Here is a 24207-nt window from a genome sequence, read left to right on the forward strand (position 1 = left end):
CCACTAGGCGCCCATTAGTTGTTAGGTATAAAGTGAGATATTTGTGACAAGAGCTTCAGAGGTCAGTACTGAGGTCACTGTCACACGCTGGATGCATACCCCAACTGCAGCCTGCTGAACTGTCTGATTAAAGAGCAGAAAAGCAGGTAGCTAGACATTCTCCAAGGGAACCCACAGCTTTAAGAATAGCTTCTCCTAAATTTGAAGGCCTATTTTACCAGTCAACAAGCTAAGGTATATTTATTTCCCAAGAGCTGAGAAAAATTCAGGGAAGCCAGCTTGAAACACAGTGTTATCTGCTGAACTACAATTTGCATAGCTATCAGCTGAAGGGAAGTTCCTGCAGCTGTCAGTTCTATTTATACTTTGATAATTCCTCAGCACGTGTATAAATTCTACATAAATGTAGAAATCTAAGAGGCTTTGGGGCAGCGGATGGGAGATGGGACTGACTGCTCGAGGCAAGCAAGAAGAACAGCAGCCAAGCAAACTGATTTCCCAAGAAGCTCTAAGGGAAATCTATGTTGAGAGGTGGCAGAATCTGATGCATTCCTAAAACAGTTTCCTACCTCACAATCAAAACACTAGAATGACTGGGGGAAAGGATCAAGCAGAAACCTAAAAGACTGAATGAGGATAGCAGGATTATGCTGATGGGCTCACAAATACTTAGAGAATAATTCTTAACAAAAAGTCTCAGGAGGATCCTGAGAATCAGGTAGTAGCAGAAGGTTTCTTTTCTGACATGTAGTAGATACTGATTCTGCTCTGACCCTGTCACTGCATTACAGCTCTCTCATGCGCCCTGATGCACCTCTATTTCTATTGTGGTGTATTGCTAAGATTTAAACTGTCTGCAGACAGCCAGAATAGGGCAACACAAAAAATCATACATCATGGTCAATAAATTGAATGCTGATTGCCAGCAATTATTCTAAAACAGTACTCACATAAAGAAATTGAAAGATATGATTATATAAGAGCCAGGCTTCAATAAAGCTCCCCCTTTACTAACCTGCAGTCTGCGCACATCAACTATGTGAACAAATTAAAGAAAGAGCATCATCTGTTCATTTTCCCATTACTGAATCAAATGCCATAAATTTAACACATCAGCCCCACAGCAAGGCAGACAGCTTGATGGAAAAGAAAAATTGCCAGAGTCAGAACAACGTCTGGGCACCTCACCTCTACTCGTTTAATATCTTCTTCCAGAACACTTAGCTCCTTCTGGATCTGCTCCAGTTGCTGTGGGTAAGAGAATGGGAGAAATCTAAATCAATCTGCACATCACTACTGCTCAGTTAAATTAAGATCTTTGCAGAGAGAAACCTTAACTATTTTAAGTGTACATGACTCAAAAGTCACTAGGCAGATGTTCATATGTACAGACTGACATAAATATATACAAACTACTTTTAAGACGAAGTTACTATCGTGAAATGGCACAAAACGAGCATGATATACTTTGGTTTTAAACAAAGATCCATATTATTCAATATATACACTTCCACACTCTCGTAACACCTTCCATGCAAGATATTTATAACTTGTTTACAAGCATCGAATGTGATCAGGCAAAGACACCACAAATGAGACAACAATCACCTCATCCTCCAAGAAAATATGAAATACTTAGCTAAAATGTATTACAAGCACTTCTCTTTCTAGCAGTTAACCTACTAATTGACAAGTTAAAGTTGCTGGTAAGATTTTCAGATTGGCAAAAACACCCATTATGACCAGGGAGAGATTTGCTCCTGGCACCAAGCAAGCATGGTATCAATTTAAAAGGTGCAGAACCTTGGATTACACCACAGATTCCAGCCAATCTAACTGAGGTCTGTCCATGAAAGGCTCAGAAGGAAACATCTTCCAAACTCACCAGCCACCATTTCCTTTCCCTTTTTGGGGTCACACTGTTGTTTTTTTTCCCTCTGCAATCAGACACTGCACTGGTTTGACTCATCCCACACAGCAAGGCCACAGACTTGGTGCTTACTGCTTACTCCTAAGCAAGAGCATCACCTGCTCACCAGCTCTAATTCTCATTCCTCATTCAGTAGATATCTCCCATCCAGGCAGCCACACAGCCTGTGCCTAGCATCTCAGGACTCAAACACATGCACTATGATAGGAGAGAGCTCTAAACAGACCAACCCCAGCTTCTGTGCAAGCCCAACTCACCAACATGCACAACCCTAATTAACAGAGAACTGGAAGTCCACCTAACTTGCCTCACCTTGCCATAAAGATCTACAGACAGCTAGCACTATGGCATTTGACCAGAAGCTATAATCAAGTTGGCAAGTCCACTGAAAGTGCATTAAGCACAATGTTCTTTAAAGGTCAGTCACATTTTTGTTTTACTGGATTTACAAGGGAATATCAAACTGACCCAAACCAAAATTATTAGTACTGCATTACACAATACTCCTAGCACGACATATTCCCAAGAATATTTGGCAAATTGTTTCTGAAGGCTTATTCCCTCAAGTGCCCTGTTCTTTAAAATGACAAACTTTTGCTTAAAGACTAAAATTCCCACTACTGACCAGCACTGAAAATACTGGCATGCTCTGTGCCAGAAAAGCCATTCTTTTAACCCACCTTTTTGACATGAAGAATGTTTCTGTGCCTAAAGGAAGGAGAGGACTGCTGCATTCACACCTATTTCTAAGATGGCAGCATCTTCCCTGGAATGAGATGATGTTGTATCTACATTTCAGCCGCCCTACTCTGAAGCCTTCAGTTCACAATTTTAGTCACAGACTGCACAAGTTTAATGGTTTAAACCTAGACTGCCACAGATAATTTACAAACCACTACACATATCAGATAATTCCATTTTCACTTGCAAAACCTACAGTAAGAATAGCAGGTGGTGCTATAGCTCCAAGATTAGTGGTAAAGCTAAGTGACACTTGCACAGCATGGGCCCCTGCCTGTGCTCAGCTCTAGCAGTCAAACATCATTAGTCCCCTACTCCTTTAAACTTAAAAAGAAGTTACAAAACCTCACTTCCAAAATTTCCTTGCTGTAATCAGCTATTCTACAACATACTGGACCACGGCCAAACTAGAAGACTGATAAACAACTGATGGCTGTTGCCATCATGTGACCAGGAGACCTTTCTATATGCACTGGGGTGCAGAGACACTTCAGTGGCCAGCTTTTAGTAACTACTGCACAGTACTAGAAGTACCCAAGACCTCATTTGCTATTGCTAATTCTTCCTCCCAGTTACATTTAGTCCAGCAATCAGATTTATCGAGCAGCAGCAAGTCTAAAAATGAGGTAAGCATGTAGTATGTTTACTTCAGAAAGAGTCTTCGGATCTCATAAGCATCAAATGAGATGATACTCGCACTGAGTCTTTTTTTGGTAGCTCGAATATCTCACGGTCTTGCTTTAGCGTATCAGAGTCTTTAAATCAGTTCATGTTCACAAAAAAACCTCCATACAACATCCCCTTTCTACATCATCTTCTCAGTATATCAATAGCTGAACCTCAGTTCAGATACCCAGTGAGATAAGTTTCTTCCCATAAAACTCAATATCTCAAATACAGCTCTAAAGAGAAATAGATCAGCTTTCCCTGGAAATGAATTGGAAGTTTCACATGCTTCAGTGTTTTCTTTCCATTCCTTCTTCTGATAGAGCATGCTACATAGATCAAGTAGGTCAGGAAAGCAATCTCCAGAGTTTGAAAGTAGGATTTTTTGGTGCCTGTTAAACTAAATTTTTGACGATCACTAATTCTCATATTTTGGTTGAATGTCTTTTACCAATTGTTAAGTCTTTTGCTATGATGGAAAACAATACAAGGTTTCTTTTTGGAGCATTCTTCTTGTCTTTGTACAAGCCTTTGCGTATTATTTCCATTGGTTAATTGTGGGATACAAACCTTTTAGACATATGAGCAGGCCACCCATAAGACTTGTCTTCGATATGATATATTCTTCCTGCTCAGTGAAATAGCTTCCTGCTCAGATGCATATAATTTCCTGCTTGACAGGGTTGAGAGGCTGAACATATGGTGTGAAGGCTGCATCCCTGTGGCTACATCAATACTTCGCTGCAGGCAGGAATGGGGGATGCCTGGCTAACCAAGTGTGTTTCATACTTGTAATTTCCCCCAAGCCCTCCTAAAATAAATCTGCCAAGTCAGGTTGCAGGGACAATGCTTTGAATGCTTGCTGACACAGTCAGGTAGAAGGACACCACAAGAGAAAAATCATTGAGGCAGGGAACACAACCATTAAAACATTTAGATCAATTCAGTTTAATAAAATTGTGCACAAGGCCACTTAACTCCCAGCATTAGGTTGCACACCCTCCTTTCTTTAGGGAGATCTCCCCCACTGCACTAAGAAATAACAGTCAGCTGTTACACACTGGTATTTCTGCAGTAATCCCTAGTTGTCTGCTCATACCCCAGCTGCATCCTTGGCTTATCACTACAGTCAGAGCTCACATGTCTAATTGAGCAGCTTAGAAATGCAAATAGATTTAAAATACCAGTTATTTAAGTGCAGCGCATAGGAAAGAGTACTACAGATATAAATTTACCTCAGGAGCCCAGGAATGTAATCAAGACTATATGACAACATAAGAGCATGACTGATTTCTAGTTCTGTCACCTCCTCTTGCTTATTCATTAGTTCATCCGTGTGTGTATGCACAGAACAAAAAGATCTGACAGGTGAAGTGATTAACACAAGCTAATGACATCCCCGGAGAATTCATGCTTATAATTCCCTGCAATTACCCCACAATAACTAATAACTCCTCTTATTTTTAGTATTTAACATGCTCACAAGATGGAGTAAGTGGAGACAGTTGGATAAATGTGTATCCGAACTGAAAAGAGTGACAATGATTCTGAAATGCTGAGCAAGCATACAGCACAGGCAGCCTGAGAAGAGTTTGGGATTACTCCTCTGTTCCACGATGTTTAAGAGATGAAGACCATTTTCTTGCATTGGCTGATGCTAAAAAAAAAGTCTTGCTTGGTAAATAAGAGAGACTTAATGTGACCTTATTAGAAATAAAAAGCCCATAAAGACAAAGTAGTGACAGCTGCCAAGAGAAGCATGAATATACCTAGATGATATCACCTATACATTGCACAACTTGATTTGTGACACCAGTTGTTAACTCAATATCCACCTTGGGTAAGTAAGTATGCTACTTCACAGAAACACACAGCGAATTCTCCATCAAGCAGATGTGTTAGAAGTGCTTTAGGACAAATATATACACACAAAATACATTCATACATATGGTAGTGCCTAGCTGCATGTGGTAGCATTCAAGCTATGGCAAGATAATTAGTTAAGTCTCCTTAAACTGATAACAGAGCAGTGCTTTGTTAGCAAGAGAGCTGATAACAGCAGTTAAATGTTCAAGGGGGGTGAACAATCATTTAAAAATAAACAGAGTTAAACCTGAATAAACTATTTATGCAACACAGCTCAGGTAATGGCATTAAATCACTGATTTTAAAAGAGTCACAGGTTGATGTACTTGGTTTCCCTTGAAAACACTAATAAAACACAAAGTTAAGCTTTTCATTATTAAACTTGACCTCCTAGGCTCCTTGGATCTTTGATTTTAAGAGAAGAGATATAATAGATGGAAAAAATGGGAAGTGTGCATTCAATTAACTGCACGCATATGGAAAGGCACACAGCCACGCTAAGTCTGCCTTTGAGAAAACCCGCTATTGTGAATGATCAATACAGCCATCAACTATAAAACCATCCGTTATTTTGTTTAGAAAATATTTTTAAGCTTCAGCCATTTGTTTTCAATCCTTTTCCAAGTCAGACTCTTTTTTTTATTCCTGCTTTTACTGCCAAGGATTTTCTTTTATTATTTCTTTTAGCCACATTGCCATAGGTCACAAGGAAAACAAAACATAACCTTAAAAGAGAAAGAACTTGCAAATACCTTTGTGTAAAATACATGCAGTAAATTTCAGCTTGAAAGATTTGGAAAGTTATGAACACATCAAAACAGAATTTCTAATGGAAACTTCTGCAGGTGCTGAACTTCCCATTTATCTTCTGGAGAAATGATGAAAGTGCAAGAAAGAGGCATTTGTCAAAAGACTTGACTACAGCAATATTCTGAATTCTTAAGTATGGGTCTATAGAGTTTTCTTCTAGATGTAACTCCCACTTTAATAAGTGAAGTCATCGCTATTTTATGAAGGCAGGAGGAAAAAAAACAACTTTGAGTGAAATAAGCAAAGAGTTACAGGTGGTAAATTATATGCTCTGAACATGTTGTAATGAAATATACAAGTACACTAACTCCAGGGCAAGATCTGTATTAACTAACAAAGTTGCCAGTCCCAAGATATTGCAGTCTGTAATTAATAAAAGATGTTAATAAAAATGCAATAAATAATATTCAAAGAGGCACACTAGGAAAAAAAGTTACCAGGCAATTTTGTATTTCTTTGAAGACTCGAGACAAAAAAAAAATTGAAACAGACACTCAATCATACACAAAAGAAGCTGTAACTTACTGAGTGAACTTGCAATTACTCACTGTGCAGTCATCTGTACTAGAACCAGGTTTGAATTAGTAAAAACAAAACAAAAGAGTAGTGTTCCTTCAGACTCTCTCCACAAAAATAAAGCCTGCTTACATGACTCAGAGGTCTGTCAAATATGTTAAATGTTCCAGAGTCTTTGCTGGTTGAGTTCCATCTTTATTTCTTAAAGTCACCTATTAAAGCATCAAACGGCACTTAACATTTGTTGAAAGATCTGATAACCTTTCCTGTGCTTTACTGCTTTATTAAGACAGTCATTTGAACTCCTCTTCCAAATTAATACTTCAGCCTTTCTGCAGACATCTCTATGCAGGTTAAGACTGAATGCATCATCACCATCAACATAGACCACCTTCCCCAAACAGCAGCTCCTCTGGAAGAAATCACTTGGAAAACAGAATGGGGTATTTATAGCAAACTCTACTGACTATGGGAAAGATCTTGGGATAGATTATATCTACCTTGGGATAAAGAACCAACTGGATTCATTTATTCTGTTGGTAAGAACTGGAGTCTTGACTGATGAAAACAGTTTTTCTAGAACCTTCCTACTAATTCCTATCTTCCACATTTCTATGCGTTGTTTCTCCTTATCTTTCTTATCAAGTGAAAAGAAAGATTGCAAGTGCAAGTCCTGACAAGGCTTTATTTCCTAGAAGATGAATGGCAAGGCCAGATGCTAACCACTAAAGCAGGCTCAGAACTGACAGGCTTGCACAAATGTCTTTTGAGATGTGACAGCCTGCATTTGATGTTAGAATACAAAAGGGGGAGAAGGGGTTGATAAGAAATAACATCCAAAGTAGTCTTGACAACAAAGGGAAAACATAAGCAGGGACAGAAAGGACCTGAAGTAGATTCTCTGTCCCAGCAGGCTTCAGAATACTCCCAAGGCCCCATATTTCCAGCCTTAAGAAGTGACGTCCATTACAACTGAAACTAAGGGCAAACACAGATGATATGAGAAAGGTTTCCCAGATGCTGAATATTATTGTCAGTAGAGGAACACTGCACATACTAAAAGGCAAAAAGAACATACAGAAGCCATGCATTCCACCCAAATGTAAACTAAAGCTGGCACTAACAGCAAATCCTTCTGTGAAAGTAACTCTTTCAGCTGCAGTAGTGCAGCTTAAACACGTCTCAGCAGTTTCAAGCAGTGCTCGAGTCTCTGACGTTTAAACAAGGAAAAAAAAAAACAAAAAAACACAGGAATATGTATTTCTTTCTTAACCTTGAAGGCTCAGTCAAACAGTTTGCTTCATACTAAGTGGACACATCTTCATTGACACCTCTAGTATAAGGCACCCAAGATATCCTCTAGCATATGTTTTCCTTTGAAGTTCAGCTACTCCACTTCTCAGGTGCGGCTGTACCTAGCTAAGCAAGTCTCAGACTCAACACATGCATCTTTAATTTGTACTCAAAGAAAGAAGGTTGTGGACGTCTACTTGTGGACAGGTTCAGGATAACTTCCTTTAGGATGACTGTGTAAACAAATCCTCATGCCATTCTGAACAAGGTTGTTCCTGTGCATCGCCTTTATGTGGTTCAAGTTTGCAATAAGCTGCAGTCAGGCTGCTGGGTCTCAGATTTCTCCTATCTTTCAACAAAAAAACTGCCTCTAGAAAGCTCATTCTTTTGTGGTTTTCACCATCATTTCCATAGGTTTCTGGGAAATTTCTGCTACAAGAGTGTATACTATTTCATGACAGTTAGTAAGCAACATGTTCCAAACCATGAAAGACAATGCATCTGACGTGGAAACATCTTTCATTCCTTGAGACATTCATTTTGAGACAAGTAAGAAAAGAGCACAGACTATTTGTTCTTTTTTGACACAGCATTAGTCATGGCATTTGATACACAAAATCAAATTAAGACAGACCACAATTTCACTCCTTCTCAGTCTTCCAACTTTTCCATCACAAATAAAACAAACTTAGTGAAGCATGTTGGAGGAAGGGAAGCCAGGGATAAAAAGTTCTTCATTAAACTTACATCAGCATGAGATGAAGAGGCAAAAAACAAAACCACCATAATGAAACTGTCATGTGGTAAATGTATTAGATTGCAAGGAAAACTGTTTGTCCTCTGTGTGAGGACTTCCCCAAAAATGCCTTGCTTTATTTGCTGAGATAATGCCAGGCTTCCACATTGCTTACATAGAAACGATGTGACAGAAAGCAGCAGGCACCACCTCACACACTAAGAAACAAAGCATGTTACCTCTCGTTTGTTTCTTCTGGCAACTTTGAGGAATTCCATAAGGATCTGCAGCTGGGCAGCATGGGACTCCTGTAAAACAATAAATAAGGGTGTACCACTCTTTCATAGACAGCAACAAGCATTCATACACAGTATTCATATATTCACGTAGCAAAAAAAGCTGCTTTCATTCAGAGATGAGGACAAGAAACTGGATTATGAAGACAGTTCTAAGAACAGTAGTTTTACTTGCCTTGCAGGTTTTAAAGGTTTTGTTTGGTTCATGACAAGTTTTTACACGAAAGAAGAAACCCTTACAACAGTTGTTTGTGTGTTTCTGAAGGCCCCCCTCTGCTGCACCTGAAAATGCTTCTGGAATACCAGTTCTTTGCACACTTGCCTACTCTGAAGATTGTCAGTATTCACTTCTGCAAACAGCATAATGAAGGATGAAATACTTATTTGAAAAACACTAACACTTGAGATTATGTAAGAAGGCATGACGATGGCTGAAGACATTTCCTGAATGGAAGACAAAGTCATTGAAACTAAAACACATATTTCCAGTCTTTCCATAGTTATCTCCTTCAAGCATCAACTTAATAATTACACCTAAATTTGCTAAAATCTTAGAGCAAGAGAAGAGAAGAAAGAAGACCGCAGGATGAAATAAGGACATTTCAGAATACAGTCCTATAGTTGTGCTCCAATATTTTGAAGTTTATTCTCACAATCTACAGAAATTTTTGTCACTGATTGACTGAGAACATGCAGTCAAAACAGCTCATGATATCGACACACAACCAGTTACAGGCAGAAGGGAAAGAAATTATAAGGAAATTAGGATGCAAGGACACAATTTTCTCCTCTGTAATTTTCTTCCTCTCTCTCCCCACCCCTGCAACTATAATTGAAAAGTAAAGCAAGCAAACTCAAGAAAAAAAGCTGTCAAGCATTCTTCAAGTGTAAGAGGATGCTTTTTACTTTGTTTTTTTGAAAGTTAAGTATTCTTACAAGATTTTCCTTCTCAGAAGTACTTATAAGCTCAATCATGTTTCTTTGTTTCACATTTGTCACAAGTGACAAATAGGCTTGAGAATAAAGGGGTTTTACTTTGAACTTAGAAACTATACTCCCACCCTATCATCAACAAATGACAGTGGAAGAGTTACATACAAGCCCTCTCTCCAAACCCCAAGAGAGGTACATAACCTTGCTCAAAGTCAATAAGTATCTTTGTGTTACTCCCCCACTACCAGAGGCTCAGACTGAGTAAATATCGATTCTACAAGAATAAGATACACAACTTCCAATACAACTTTTCCTCACCATTTAAACGCTACCCAAGCATCCCTTGGCCAAAGTTTGTAACCCAGTTTTATTTGGAAGATCTGGCTCTTATAACTGAAAATGGTCATCTGAGACCAAATGGCTAAATCTTTCCCAAACCAACAACATACTGATCAATCAGTACAGCTTGCTTCACTCTGCACCAACCTTCAGACTGACTTAATATACAAGGCACAAAACAAACTTACTGCTTCTAATTGCTTCTTCTTTTGCACCAGCAGCTCCAGCATCAGGTTGACGTTAGCCAAGTCAAGATTGTCTTGATCAGTTCCCAACAAATCTTGAATTATCTGCCACCTGTGGCCATTCTAGAAAGAAAAATGAGAGACATTGGACAGAAGGTTCAAGAAGTTCAGGGCTATACACAGCTACAAGTATCCAAACAGCACTATTTCATCCCTTTGTAAAAAATGTCAAAGCAGGTTTTACAAATCAAAATCCCCCAACTCTCCCACACCTACAGGAAATAGCTCTTCTGTCCCACTGCTGTGTAACTGCTTATCTTGTTTGGAAGATATTTTAAGCATCTGTGCTTTATGAGAACACAGCTACTGCTAGGAAAAAGATTATTACACAGCCCCAGTTCTATTTGATTTGTGCCCTAGTTTTTGAGAACATATTTCTATGGGGAGGGAAAGCAAGCACGTTTATGGAAACTCAGTTGAATTATATCTACCTGAAATATTGTTAACTGGCAATACCATTTAATTTTTTTTAACCGAGGAATACATAAAGGCTTTATGCTAAATTGAAAAGTAGCATTAGTCCATTTCTTTAATGCCCCCCCCCCCAACACCACCACTATTTTCCTCTTAAGACTACTTTCCTGGCAAACAGGAGAGCAGGAAAGAAGCTGGAGTTCAGCAGGCTGATCTTTTCATCCAACTTGTTAGAACTAAAAAGGACTCCTTGGAGAGCAAGCACAGTACCGTACAGCCCAGACTCCCATCTCTAAAGGTTGTTTGCCCCTCTTTTTCTCAGTAAAGTTAGGCAAAAAAGTATCTTTCAGAAGAGGAAAGGCTGAATTATAGGTCAGTGCTAGCATACCTTTACATTAGGAAAACTCAGGATGAAGCTGAAAGGTCTCTGGGCCTCCTAAAACCCAAAGCTGGATCAAAAACTTTGTCCTCAAAAGCTACGACATTAAATCAAGAGATTTAGGTTTGCAAGAACTAGAAGTGCCTTCCAATCCAAAGCAGACGTTTTCTAAGAAGCTATAGTGTATTTGTATTGGCTACATTAAGACAAATAATGTAACATCCATATAGAACATTATTCCTTTTTACACAGCGCCTAAAACCTGTGGGAACCACACAGACAAAAACCTCAATTTCAATCTGGAACAGCTAGAAAAAAATATGTATATTTATGTATCACTTCAAGTCAATATGCTAATAGAGAAGTTTCAAGTAATACAATCTAGAATAAATTTCAGGGTATACTTTTACTCTTCTAAGAATGGAAAGAAAGAACAAGCATCAGATTCACAAAAAAAGAGAATTCAATAGTGAACTTGCTGAACTGCTGAAGATTTTTATTTAATACTTTAAAAGGATAGTAATAAAGCTACAAAATATTAACCTGAAAATTATTAATCTGGAAACAAATTCCTTCCAGAAATGGAAAGTAATTGGAACACTGTTATAGGTTTGTTGGGCTCATGAGACGAGGTTGAGGAGAAAGAGATGTTTGAGTAAAATGAAATGTACAGGCGAAGACTCATACCTACAGATACCAGATTCCAGAAACGCACTTCCAGTATGGACAAGAACACAATTGATTTGTTAATGCTACATGCAGCGTGAATCTTGTCTTAGCCATCACTGAAGGGACCAGAACACAATCTTTACATACTGGTGCTATTTCTTAATGGATTCTACTAAACGATTTAGAAAGTTTCAGAGATTCCTTAATGTGGTTTCTTCAATTAATGAGACGAATACACAGCCAAGAAACAGTGCTCAGCACAGGATTCATTTGCTGTAACATGTCGCAAATAACTTCCTTTATTACATTTGATGTTAAGAGAACAGGCATGTTAAGAAGCACATACGGCATCAAGGCTTCTTGTTTTAGAAGACGTGGCGTTTTTGTTTGCTGGCAAAAACAGATAACAGTGTTTCTGGAGTATTGTCATAGTAGATTTTTCCACTTACTGACAGTTATCTAACGTAAAGGTATCCACAGGTATAGTTTTAATAGTGCACTGTGAGAAAGCAGAATTGATTTCCAAAAAGCTATAGCACATTCCTTCAGGTTAGCTGTATGAATTTTAAAGTTAGGTATCAATTCCCTTCTATTTTATTTTCAGTAGAAAATGGGTGGTAAATAAGCCAACGAATCTTTAAAGCATTCTCTTTCCTGAAGCACACAGCTGCTGGAAGCATTGTTTTCTACAATGTAACCCCTAAATTAATAAGGCCTCAATAGAGATTTAATTTTCTTTTTTTATATTACACTGACCAAAACAAATTTACTTTGCATCCTTATTTATGAGTTACGGAAGCCCAGGAAGGAAACAAGAAGTACTAAGACAAATATGCAAGTTTCCTGATTAATATCATATACTGTTCTGATCTTAAACATACAAAAGCATCCACTGCTACAGCACAGGGATTTCCTCCAGAGAACACAGCTCAGCCTAAATTGCACTCTGCTACCACAACATGAACGAAGTCTAGAAGAGAACCAGGCAGTCGCATCTGGGATCAGAGCCAGGACAGCAGTACTCCAAACACATCTTTCTCCCTCTTGTGGTTAGTATTATCCTTCAGTTTCTCTGTAGAACTTAACTTCTCGCACATGATCAGACAAGCCTGTACTACTATTAGTCTTAATACAGCTGTAATTTCCAACACTGAATAAAGATGATTACCTTTAAATAAGCGTGCTTCCACGGGTACTTTCTCAGGTTATATTCAGTACATCGCATGACATTTAGTTATGCTAAGTAATTAGCAACTTGCTTCTACCTGTACAAATGCTGGCAGGAAGAACTAGAGTCAACAAGGCTGTGGAGATGCACTGCCACTAACATTAGTGTTATTTCCCCATAAAGCATATTAAAACACCAGCTTGACAATATAATCTCCTATAAACCAAGCCACATAATGACTAATGTTGTACAGAATCTTTAAATAAATATAAAGTAAGAAAGTTTGAACATACGGTGCTACTCACTGAATGGTCCAGTTTGAATCTTTTCTCCTCAGATCTTTGTTTTTGTTTAAGAATAAGTTCATTGACTGAAAACAAACAAACAAAAAACAACCAGATATCAGAAGAGAGATTTAAAAGCTCAAATAAAATGAGAAAAATCCATCCCAATCTTTATTTGCAATTACACAAAGTTAACTTGCATCTAAAACAGTATGAAGTTGCTGACATTTTTCTCCTACCAATTTACTATCTGGACATATTTTTGTGAAGAGTATAAAGATACATTAAAAAACCAGCAAACGTGCCAGTTTCTGAAACATTTGTTGGCTATTGTGGCTCTGAGGCTATTATTAAATGGGTATCCCAGTTATGAAATCAAGATTTTGTTCAATTTTGATATTTCATACTCCAACATGTTTCACTTTGATCTTTTTTCCCTGTAACACAGTATTTAACTATTTCCATTCTTTGTTTATGCAGCAAATAATAAGCACTGTGTACACACAAAAAGATTTTCTGTATGTAATTTAGACACTAAAACGCATCACATGAGCCACATTGGCAGTCAAAGTAGCACCATATACAATTCAGTCTTCCCACATCAGCATCTGTACTTCAGAAACAGCGTTAAGTTCTTGGTTATTAAACAAATGGCAGCACAAGAAATCAGAAGTAATTACAGAGATTGAAATCTCTAGTCGCCATAAAACATTTCGCTGCTGTCTACATGCTATAAAAAGCAAGCCAGAGTCTTGCTGCCATAACTCAGCATACAGAACTGCTAGAGGCAGCGGAGTATTAACAATTTAAACTACTAAGCACGTGTATTTATTTATTTTAAAACACAGCTGACCAAAGGGATGATGCTTGGACTTCATTTTCAATCTCTGCAAGCAGGTTATTTATAGGATGAATTTACAAGCACATGTCTCCCATCACAACCAAGACATTACTTACACAAACAAACCCAGGGCTCACCTAAGAAGTTAGGATAAAGATGATCTATGTTGTCCACAACATAATTACATTTGGGGCATCTGTTGTTGTCCTCCAAGCTCTGGTGAATACATTTGTAGCTATTAAAAGAAAAACAATTAAGTAAAAATAAATAAAGAGAAAAGAAAAAGGTACATATGCACAAAGGAAAGAATATAAACCTTAGGTAACATGTACTTCATTTAGATGCCTAGTTAATGGCTGCATTGCCAAGATGCTACAGTAGAGTCAAAGCACTCCAATACTGACTAAGGGCATGCTACAGCAAAAACTGAAGTTCTTAGCAAGGATTACAAAACTGTGTTTTAAGTACTTGGCTCTTTTATTTCAGTAAGGATTGTGACAATGTGGCTAATTCAGTCACACATCTTAAATTCATGCTCCTTTTCCACAGGTAGAGCAGGCAGATGGACAGCATTATTCAGAAGCACCTTTCTACATCAGCCAAATACTTTGCAAGTACACTGAAAACTACTGCACATTCAGACCTTTAGAAGAGTCTCACATTTTTCACCCCATCTCCCAGTAGCTGTTCTTAATACAAGGCACTCCAAAGGTGCTGTGATAAACTTGTTGGCTATTTGAGGGATGGACTAACAAGATGCACTTCAGCATGGAGCTAAAGAACCTCACTCCCTACCCAGCTTTAAGTCAATTGAAACAAACATCCAATGACACATCATTGCTCTGTTCTACCTAAATAATTACGCCTTTCATCTTGGACTTCTTAGAATAAAGAAATCCCAGTGATCTATAATGAAGCATTATGTTTTGTGCTTTGTATCAAATGTTACCTTACCTGTATGCAAGACAAAACTTATCCTGAAAGTTAACTGAATCTGCTGCTCGAGGTAATTGTTTTATGCTCCTAAAACACTACCACTTGTAAAAGGTAGGAAATGATTTTCCTATTTAACAGGTGCTGTAAGAGGGCAGCACACACCAGACATTAAAACCTCATGGGTCAACACTTATTCCAACCCCTCTCTGAAACCAGGGAAGCAGGTAACTTCACACCTGCACCTGGAGGGTTCGTGTCCTTCTCCACAGAAGATTTGCTCCTTGTGAAAGCCAGAGATACCATACTGAAAAATACATGAACCTCAAGCCAATTCGATATAGTAGTTTCCTAGTAAACAGTTTGCAAAGAGAAAAATATAAAGGAGGTAATAAAGAAGCAAGCCTGAAGCACACCCTCTGTCTTAAGTTTAATGGAATTGCAATAGATAACGTGGAGGCCAATTGCATACGGTCTTGCACAAAAGCAGAGGACCTGCCAACACCAACACTGGCTCTCATGACCTTTATAACAGCAACACCCACTGCTTCAGATGGCAATAGAAAAAGCCCTCCTGCAGACGCAGCCCTGACCCTGGAGTGCTAACAGCAGTTTAAAACTTCTCATTTTTTTCCCCTCTACGGAGAAATATGGCAGCACAAAGCTTCATCTTAAATACTTAGACTTCTTTATGTTAATCTAACTGGTAGCAACCACCTTTTAAACTTGATTTCAATGTCTTCAGTGCAAGGCCAGAAAACAGAAGTAATAACTCACAAGGAAAGTGGTCCACAGCAATGTTAGGTCTCAAGCACCATACAGGATGGATGATCTGTGCAATACAAAGATCTTACCAGAAGCTGTGTCCACACTTTGTCATGTAGGCTTCTTCAATCATATCAAAGCAGATGGGACTGGAAAAAAAAAAGTCGTATTTTTTATGAAGTGTTATTAATTTGAAGCAGCCATTCAAACAAGTGTAATCTTTTATGTTTGTAAAATAGAAAAGGACAGAAAAATGCAACAGCAACTAGGCAGCATAAAGATCAAAAGGGCAATCAACAGTTCTTTGAACTCTGAGTAATACTGCAGTTTGCTCCAACGGGAGACCAGGTACGTGTTCACCCCTGAAGCTTTCAACAGTTGTAAACCACTCAAAGCCAAAGCACCACTGACAAGCATTGAACCTCCTGGCCAGTTCAAGCTGACCCCAAACTATTTTTAACATAAGTTATGTCTATGTGACATCAAGATCAGTTTTTTCTTCTATTTTTTCAGCCAATAGCTATGCACAATTAAAAGAAATGACTCAACAGTGATGTCATGAGAATTAGCTGTAACAAGCTTGAGGCACAGGTGCCAGTGAGGGCTGTGCCCTGCAGGGCACACCAGACTGCAGGCAGAGCTGAAGGGCACCTAAAGGTATACAATGCAACAAGTAGGAGCCAACAGCCTGAAGGTACAGTGCAGCAAGTGGGAACCAACAGCCCAGCAGTGTTATAAAGTGACAAGAGACAACAGAATAGAGGAAACAGGAACCCAAACTAGGAAAACAGGAGAATGCAGTTGGACACCAAGGCTTTTGTTTTTTCCAGAGCTATTTCTTTCCACAGAGCCCAGGGCAGGTAGGAGGTAAAGGGATCTACTGAGATAGCAATACAGGATATCTGCATCCTTGACAAGTGGTTGCAACAAATTTGAAGGGGAAATGGAAGGCAAATGAAAGACAAAAAGCTGCTCTTAACTTCCAGTGACTACTCTAGTTGCTATTCCTGATGGTTGGTAAGACATGCTATGACGTACATACCTTCAGAATTCGACCAGTTATCTAGCAAGGTGCTGTGGATAACAGTATCATAATTTTCTATGTAACACATGCTACAGACGCGCTACAAGCTACACCTTGCTTTCAAACCCAGAGATTCCAATGCCGTCCTCACACTCCTGCTAGTCCATACACATCTACACTCAGAGAGGAGTTAGTCAGCAGAACTTCTTCAGAAGCAGCCTCCCCCCTTAGGATGTGCATTTTCATAGGATAACCTGTTAAAAAACCACTAACAGCTTTTACAAGGCTTTTTAAGATGAAAACATTTGATGTCAGACCAAACCAGGAAATACCTAGCTAAGCAAAGTCATCACAGGAATCATTTCCCTTATCCCACCACTCTGTTCAGAGATGTCTGGGACCCCTGAGCACTTAAAAGGAGGAGGAGCATCTCTTAAAGTATCTTTTAAGCCCATAAAGAGTGGATGCCATGACCACTGCAAACTAAATCCCCTTCAAAGTGACCAAATTGGAAAGGATAGATGCCTTTAAGTTTGTTCAACCTGACACACAAACTAGGTTGTCTTAAATACCCCAAGAAAATCAGCTACGTGAACACAACTTAACTGTGAGCAAAGCAGAATGTTATCCTTTGCATCATTCCTGGTCCTCCAAAGTCGCTATAGTAATTAACAGGTACCTGCTCCTCTTGTGCCCCAGCAGATCCTTTACTGTGAATCATTTGTCCCAAGTTGCACCAACAAAAGGTGTTAAGGTCTCTTGTTTCTACAAGAAGTAACTTAGTTTCAAGGTACTTTTTAGTTAGAGGAAAATCAAGCATCACTTAAAGGCTAGCTAACAGAATACAAAAAGCCAAAAACCTGTGGTTATATACAGAGTCTCTGAATCTGGTCTCTCCCCACTGGTAATGAAGAGTTCAATCACTTTGCTGCCTTCCAGCCATGCCATATAACATGGCATTATTTGAAGACAGGCTAAAAATTGCTGTTTTCTGCAGCAACAGATGTGTTTTCTCTGGTACACTCCTAGCACACTGCTCACAATAAGTGCAGGAAACAGCTCTTCTGTCTGCAGCAAGACATCACAAATTAGAGCTAAAGAAGGAATATAGCCTCCTGACATGACAGCCATCCCAGACCATTGTTTCCCAACTTATTCTTCTTCATGCCAGTTTGACTGGAAAAGTGACAGACCCAAAACAGCTGAGAAAAAGCAAACAGAGCCTGCAAAAATAGCCACTTGGCACCAGGGTTACTCTCAACAGAGCCTAAAGTTACCATTAGGAACCATTCCCCCCCTCCATCCCACCCCAGATACTCAATGATTTACAAGGGGAAACAGGATTGATGCCTTTTAATACTTATCAAAGCCAAGCTGGCTGTTAACCAGAGAAGTTGCTATGCAGCAGTTGCTTTATGTTAGTTCAATAGAAGGAAAGTTAAGAAATGAACAGAGGCACGAGACAGGAACTTGAGACTCACTACAACTTGCAGCATTCACTGAAGCATAGGCATGGTGAAACCAAGGCTCCTCTACACAAGGTAGCTCCTATTCACTGTTTGATGGTCACAAGAAGAAGAGTCATGTAAAAAAGGTGCAGGTTACTCCAGCAAGCCACCAATTTCACTCCTCTTTAACAGATACAGATACCTTATTGACTGAACAATTACCTACCCCATGCTTTCTAAACCACAAAAGCTTATCTGTGGGTCTGGTTGAAGTGATCACTACAAAATCCAAGCACATTTCTTATTTCCATGTGTTCCAAAGCAAAGCAGACCTGTTAAAGTTTCTCCCTCCTATTCCATCCTTCTGGGATCCAAGAGAGCAGCGCTGGCTACAGGCTCTGAATGGTCACACTCAGAGTAAATAAAGACCACTGCCATCAACTATACTTGATACAAAGCTCAAATGTAACAGCAAACCACAAGAATACAAACAACTATACTTACACATGACATCATTAACAGGGAAGCACCTAAGGAAAGAACTGGTTTTAAAGACCTACAAGTCTACCTTTAAATGTAGCAAGCAGAGCTTCCCACGCCCAAGTCAGCTGGGCGTACCTTTGTATGCAATATCCTCTTCTCCATATGCTCTTATTTATGTCAGAGCTCAAACAAGTGATGAAACAAAACAGCCACTGAAAAGTCAGCCTGCAGTTCAGACCCCCCAGTTTGGGAAGCAGAACAACTGGCAACTGGTTTTAGAAAGTTTGAGCCAACCATTAACTGGGAGGGTTAAAGTAAGGCCTGGGAAAACCATAGGCAATTACACTGCTGCAGAGGAGGAAATAGTCCAATTAGAAGATTCCCTTTCAGTCACTCCTGAGGCGACTGGAAGGAGGCTTAGCTATACAAGCAATACAAAGTCTATCTTTAAATTCTACATCCTATACCAAGAGGAACAAGAAGTTACCCCTATTACCATAAAGCTGTCTAGTAAGTCACACACATGCGCTCTCCTGGTCTGGCGTAATGCGTTTCCAGGCAGAAGGTGAAAAGTACTACAAACAGTACCTATTTACAAACCCCTGAGCTCAAGATTTCACAACTCAGACTAGCAGCGTATGCCAGCATTTGCATTAAAGCCTCAGCCTCATGTTTTTGAGAGCACAATTTTAGGAGATGGAGAGGCTGTGCACACTTATGCTACCAAGAGGATTTTCACAAAGAAGTTCAGGTGAGTTGTATGTGTGAAGGCCCTTCCTCCTCCAGCTTCAGCTTGGTATAGACAGAACATGATGCCAAACTTGCAGCTGCATCGAATAGTAACTCACAGTCCATACGCAGGAAGATCACTGAGCAACCCCTGCATCTGGCAGAGTCTTGAAAGCATCCCTGGAAAGAAAGAAAGCTTCCTCTTCTCAGACTAAGACAGCCAAAGCTTCAGTTCTTCAAACCTGTGCAGACACCTGTCTTGCTGGATGTTACTCAAAGTTGCCAGTTGAGTTTTCACTTCTGTATTGCATAACTGTACTGCTACTTCTAAATAAATAAATAAAAAAGATGAGTGCTATAATTCAAACCTATTGTTCATAGCAGGTGCTACAGCCCACTGACATACATAGCAGTGAAGAACCCAAGTAAGTTAACTCTAATTATTACTTGCTCTTAAAGTCTCTGACCTGTAGTTAAGTAGGCCCAGCGTGGCTGTTCTTTAAAGCACAAAAGGATGGGAAAGGTATTTTGCCCTGATTACTGCTCAGCTGATTATTCTTTTTCCTTCTTGCTTATTCAAGCCAGCAGCACTCCTGAATGAGGAGAAAACAACTAATTACACACTCTCCTTGCAGCACCTGCCTGCAAGGAAAGAAAGCAGCTGCATGAAATTCTGCTTTTTGAATGGACTCCAAGTATTTAAACTGTCCTGCAAACTTAATGGTAAGAACTTGATGCCCCCTTCCTTTCAGCAACCTTATTTCTACAACTCATAACAAAGCATGCAGCAAAAACTGACTGGACAGGGATGCAAAGTGATGGCTGCAGACCAGAGCATAATGAATAGACAAGTGCATTCAGCATCACATTACTTACCGTAACCACAAAACAATAGCAAAGCAGCTATTTCTCCAAACAAGTGCCCTTAAACCCACTTAACAAGGCCCACTGTTCAGACAGAGCGCACCAGCCAATTACAGCTGCCTGCTCACCCCAACTCCACTACAGAGCAAACCTACAGTGACAGGTAACGACCAAAAATTACTCCTATTACTAGCAAGCAGTTGCTGCTTTTCCTGCCACCAACATCACAGCAGCTTCACTTGAGTAACAAGGATAATTCCCATCTACTCTAACAGACGACTTTAGGGTCCGTGGGGTTTTGCTATGACATGTGCCCTGCAGACACAACCATCCAATCCTCCCCTGCAAGTCAGCAGTCAGACAGGGCCACCTTGGCAGCTGTAGTTCACTTCTTTTCTTCTTGTACTTCCAGCCGATGACTCTCCTACAGCTCACACTTATTTCTAGTCTCTAATCATCACGGCTCACCCCACAGCTGAGAGCATTTACCCCACCTTTCTGTTCTCACATTCTAGTACATCCCCCCAGCCATAAACACCAAACCTCCTCCTGACGTTTGAAGATTTGAAACCCATTACCAGCAAGCTGTCTTTAAACTGAGAATTACCATCAGCTCCCACAGCAGACACAGCATTGGGCCTTGGTCTTCCACATCTGCTGGACGGGTATTTTCCAAGTATAAACGGCAGCCCTGGCTGAACATCAGAAGGATGACATGTGGGGAGGTTCAAGGAAGTAAAGCTTTCCTCATCACTGCAGAAGTTCTGAACATTAGAAGAATGACATATGTAGAGGATTAAGGAAGAAAATGTTTCTCATCAGCGCAGAAGTTCCTTACTCATCTGGGTCTAGGTGCTGGGCTGACACAAACACTTCTCTCCAACTAACAAAGGAAGGCGCACACCAGTTTTGCTGGATTTGTGGTGATCAGCATCCAAAAATAAATCAATGAATAAAGCAATGGCCAAGGAGACACAGAATCATAGGGGTCAGTTGGAAGGGAACTCTGCAAAAGCAACAGGAAAGTGCTCAAGTGGCCTTGAATATCTACAGAGAAGGGGACTCCACCACCTCTCTCTGTCCAGCCTGTCCCACTGCTCTGCTACCTGCCCAGTAAAGGCATGTAGAACTGAAGGAGCAGGAAGGGACCCCTGAAGACCATTTAGTCCAACCTCTGTGCCAAAGCAGGCTCCCTACACCAGGCTGTACAGGTATTCAATACCCAGGTGGATGCCTGAGTAGAGAGGAGACTCCACAACCTCCCTGGGCAGCTCGTTCCACAGCTCTGTCACTCTTACTATGAAGAAGTTCTTATGCACATACATGTGGAACTTCCCATGCTCCAGTTTGTCGTTATTTCCCCTTTTCCTGTTGCCACAAGCACTGAAAAAGAGTCTGGTTTTCTCCCTTTGCATACCACACTTTAGATATTTATAGATATTGATCAGATCCCCAAAGAACTTCTTCCTCACCTTAGTATGAAACTTCCTACCTTGCAATTTGCGCCCACTGCCCCTTGTTCTGCCTCTGGGCAGCACCAAAAGTGAGAGGTGTCCCTGCCTACAGCAGGGGGGTTGGAACTAGATGATCTGAAAGGTCTCTTCCAACCCAAACCATTCTACGACTCTATGATTCTATAACCAAAAGAGCCTGGCCCCGTTGTACAGATAAACAGCCATAAGCTTCACTCTCAGCTTCCCCTCGTAAGGGAGATGCTGCAGGCCCCTATCAGTCCTTAAATAAGCAAGTAAACCACGGGACCAACTCCAGGATCCTTCTGAGTGGGAACGGGGCAGCAGGAGCCCCCTGGAACAGAGGGCCCAGGACCACAGGAGGGGCTGAGGGCCACCTGGGAAGGCCTCGCTCCCCCCCAACCCCCTCACTCACCACACAAAGTCGTTGCTCTTGTCCTCGTAGGAGTTGAGCAGCCCGTTGCAGAGCGGGGTGAGCAGCGGCCTCTTCCTGCCCCCTCCTCCCGCCCCTCCGCCTCCCGACGAGCCGCCACCGGGCCGCGCCGCCGCCGCCAACCGGGCCAGCCCCGCGCCCGCCGCCGCTCCCGATCCCGACACGGCGGCAGCCACCAGCACGGGCCGAGCCGCCGCTCCGCCCGAGGAGGACGAGCCGGGCGCCATGGCCGCGGAGGAGGAGGAAGAAGAGGAGGAGGAGGAGGAGGAGGAGGCCGGGGCGGCGGGCGGCGCGGCGGGGTGCGGCGGCGGGCGGCTGCCCGACATGCCGAGGCCGGGCCGGGCGGAGCGGGGCCGAGCACGGCGGGCTCAGCGCATCGCGCGCGCGCGGCGCCGCCGGAACAATAAAGTTTGTTGGAAGAAGGGGAGGGGAAAAAGGAAGGAGAAGGAAGGGGAAAAAAAAAAAACCAGCCCAACAAAACGCGCCCGCCCGAGCGCCCCCGGCACGGAGCTGGTTCAATCTTTATTGACAGGCGGACACGGCGCCGCGCATGCGGGGCTCCTCCCAGCGGGGCGGGGATGCGGAGCGGAGCGTGGAGCCGTGGTTCCATGTGTGTCCCTGCGGGTCCATTGGGGCTGAGGGGATCCTGAATGGTTCCGTCCTAAAGGGCTTTCAGTCTCACTGAGCAGGGACACAGCTCCATCAGTGCTCACAGCCCATCCATCCTGACCTTGGCTGTCTTGCAGGGATGGGGCACCAGCACCTACCTCTCTTTTCAACCTGTGCCGCTGCCTCACTGCTTTATAAAAACCACTTGTTTCTTTTCAAACAGCCTATAAGTAATAAAAATACAACAGCCTGCTTTGCATTGAGTAACTGTATTGCCTGCCATCAGTTCTACCTGTCTAGGGTTAAAGAGATTTCAAAGCAGCTGGTGAAACTCCAGGGCAGTCCCCAAGGTTGGTAATCCCCAAACCAGGTATGGGGAAATGCCCATTGAGCTGAGGTCTGCAGCACTCCTCCCAGCGCAGGTAGCAGAGTGCACCTTCAGTGGGCTGCAAAACCAGTATGATGGCTGGGAAAACTGGTCTGGGAGAAAATAGTGGCTGTCAGTGCTGGTCAGCAATCTGCTGTGTGCCAGGGATGGCCAGATCCTGCATCTCCCAAAAGGAGATGTTAATGTTGGTTAAAAAGCCAAACCTGACGACAACAATCAAAACAGTCTGACAAACCTGAGCCAGGGAAGTCAAAGCCGCCTCTCTTCTCAGTCTGGGTCAGCAGTCTCACCTTTACAAGCTACATCTGCCATTATAGTCACTCCCGTGTGTTAACTCTTTGTTGCTGCTACTGAAGTTCCCTTTCTTGGGGATTTTAAGGGGTCTTGATTTGTTTTGAGCCAAAGAGGAAAGCAACAGTTCCTTGTATTCCAGAGCAATCAGAAGCTACAGGGATGAGCGTCTGCAGCAGACAGTATGTTACCCAAGGAAAAAGCGAAGTTGTCACAAGCAATAATAAAGGCAGTAGTATGTCTGCATGCTTCATGTGTACCGAAATATGGTCTGGCCATGGAAAAGCTGTGCAGTTCTTGATACTGTCAGTGCCTGTGATCCAGGGGGGAAAACATAGCACAGGTGAAAGGTGTTGGAGGTGAGCTGTTTTCCCTTGGTCTAACTGTCACAACACTGCTTACAACTGCAAGCGGGAGCTGAGCACCAGTACCTGCAGTGCCTGAAGGCCAACTCTATGATACTGAGCTTCAGGAAATCATTATGAGTTCCTGGAGGTTCTGGAATCAAAGACATTGTCTGTGCTTCCCTGATGAATATTGAGCAGCCTGTGGCTTCTGCTAATCACCGGGGACCTTTCATTTCCTGGGTTACCTTGCATTACCAGTCCCAAAATCAATGCATGCAGCCTAGGGGAAGATTAG

General features: G+C 41.4%; 1 protein-coding gene across 3 annotated transcripts in view; it reads right to left on the bottom strand.

Annotated features, from left to right (window-relative positions):
* The window catches only part of COP1 (COP1 E3 ubiquitin ligase), a 120016-nt gene extending 97398 nt beyond the window's left edge, over positions 1–22618 (bottom strand). For 2 of the 3 annotated variants that reach the window (XM_015869783.1, XM_032446163.1), the window contains exons 1-7: positions 22260–22618; positions 15914–15973; positions 14264–14361; positions 13295–13371; positions 10315–10434; positions 8798–8866; positions 1189–1248 (exon numbers count right to left, since the gene is read on the bottom strand). In XM_015869783.1, coding sequence (XP_015725269.1) covers positions 1189–1248; positions 8798–8866; positions 10315–10434; positions 13295–13371; positions 14264–14361; positions 15914–15973; positions 22260–22603 — 828 coding nt within the window. In that variant the 5' untranslated portion in view covers positions 22604–22618. The remainder of the gene's footprint in view (positions 1–1188; positions 1249–8797; positions 8867–10314; positions 10435–13294; positions 13372–14263; positions 14362–15913; positions 15974–22259) is intronic. The other variant, XM_032446164.1, reaches the window with a different exon arrangement.
* Between the last annotated feature and the right edge of the window lie 1589 nt (positions 22619–24207).

This window comes from Coturnix japonica, chromosome 8, assembly GCF_001577835.2.
Source record: "Coturnix japonica isolate 7356 chromosome 8, Coturnix japonica 2.1, whole genome shotgun sequence".
NCBI lineage: Eukaryota > Metazoa > Chordata > Aves > Galliformes > Phasianidae > Coturnix > Coturnix japonica.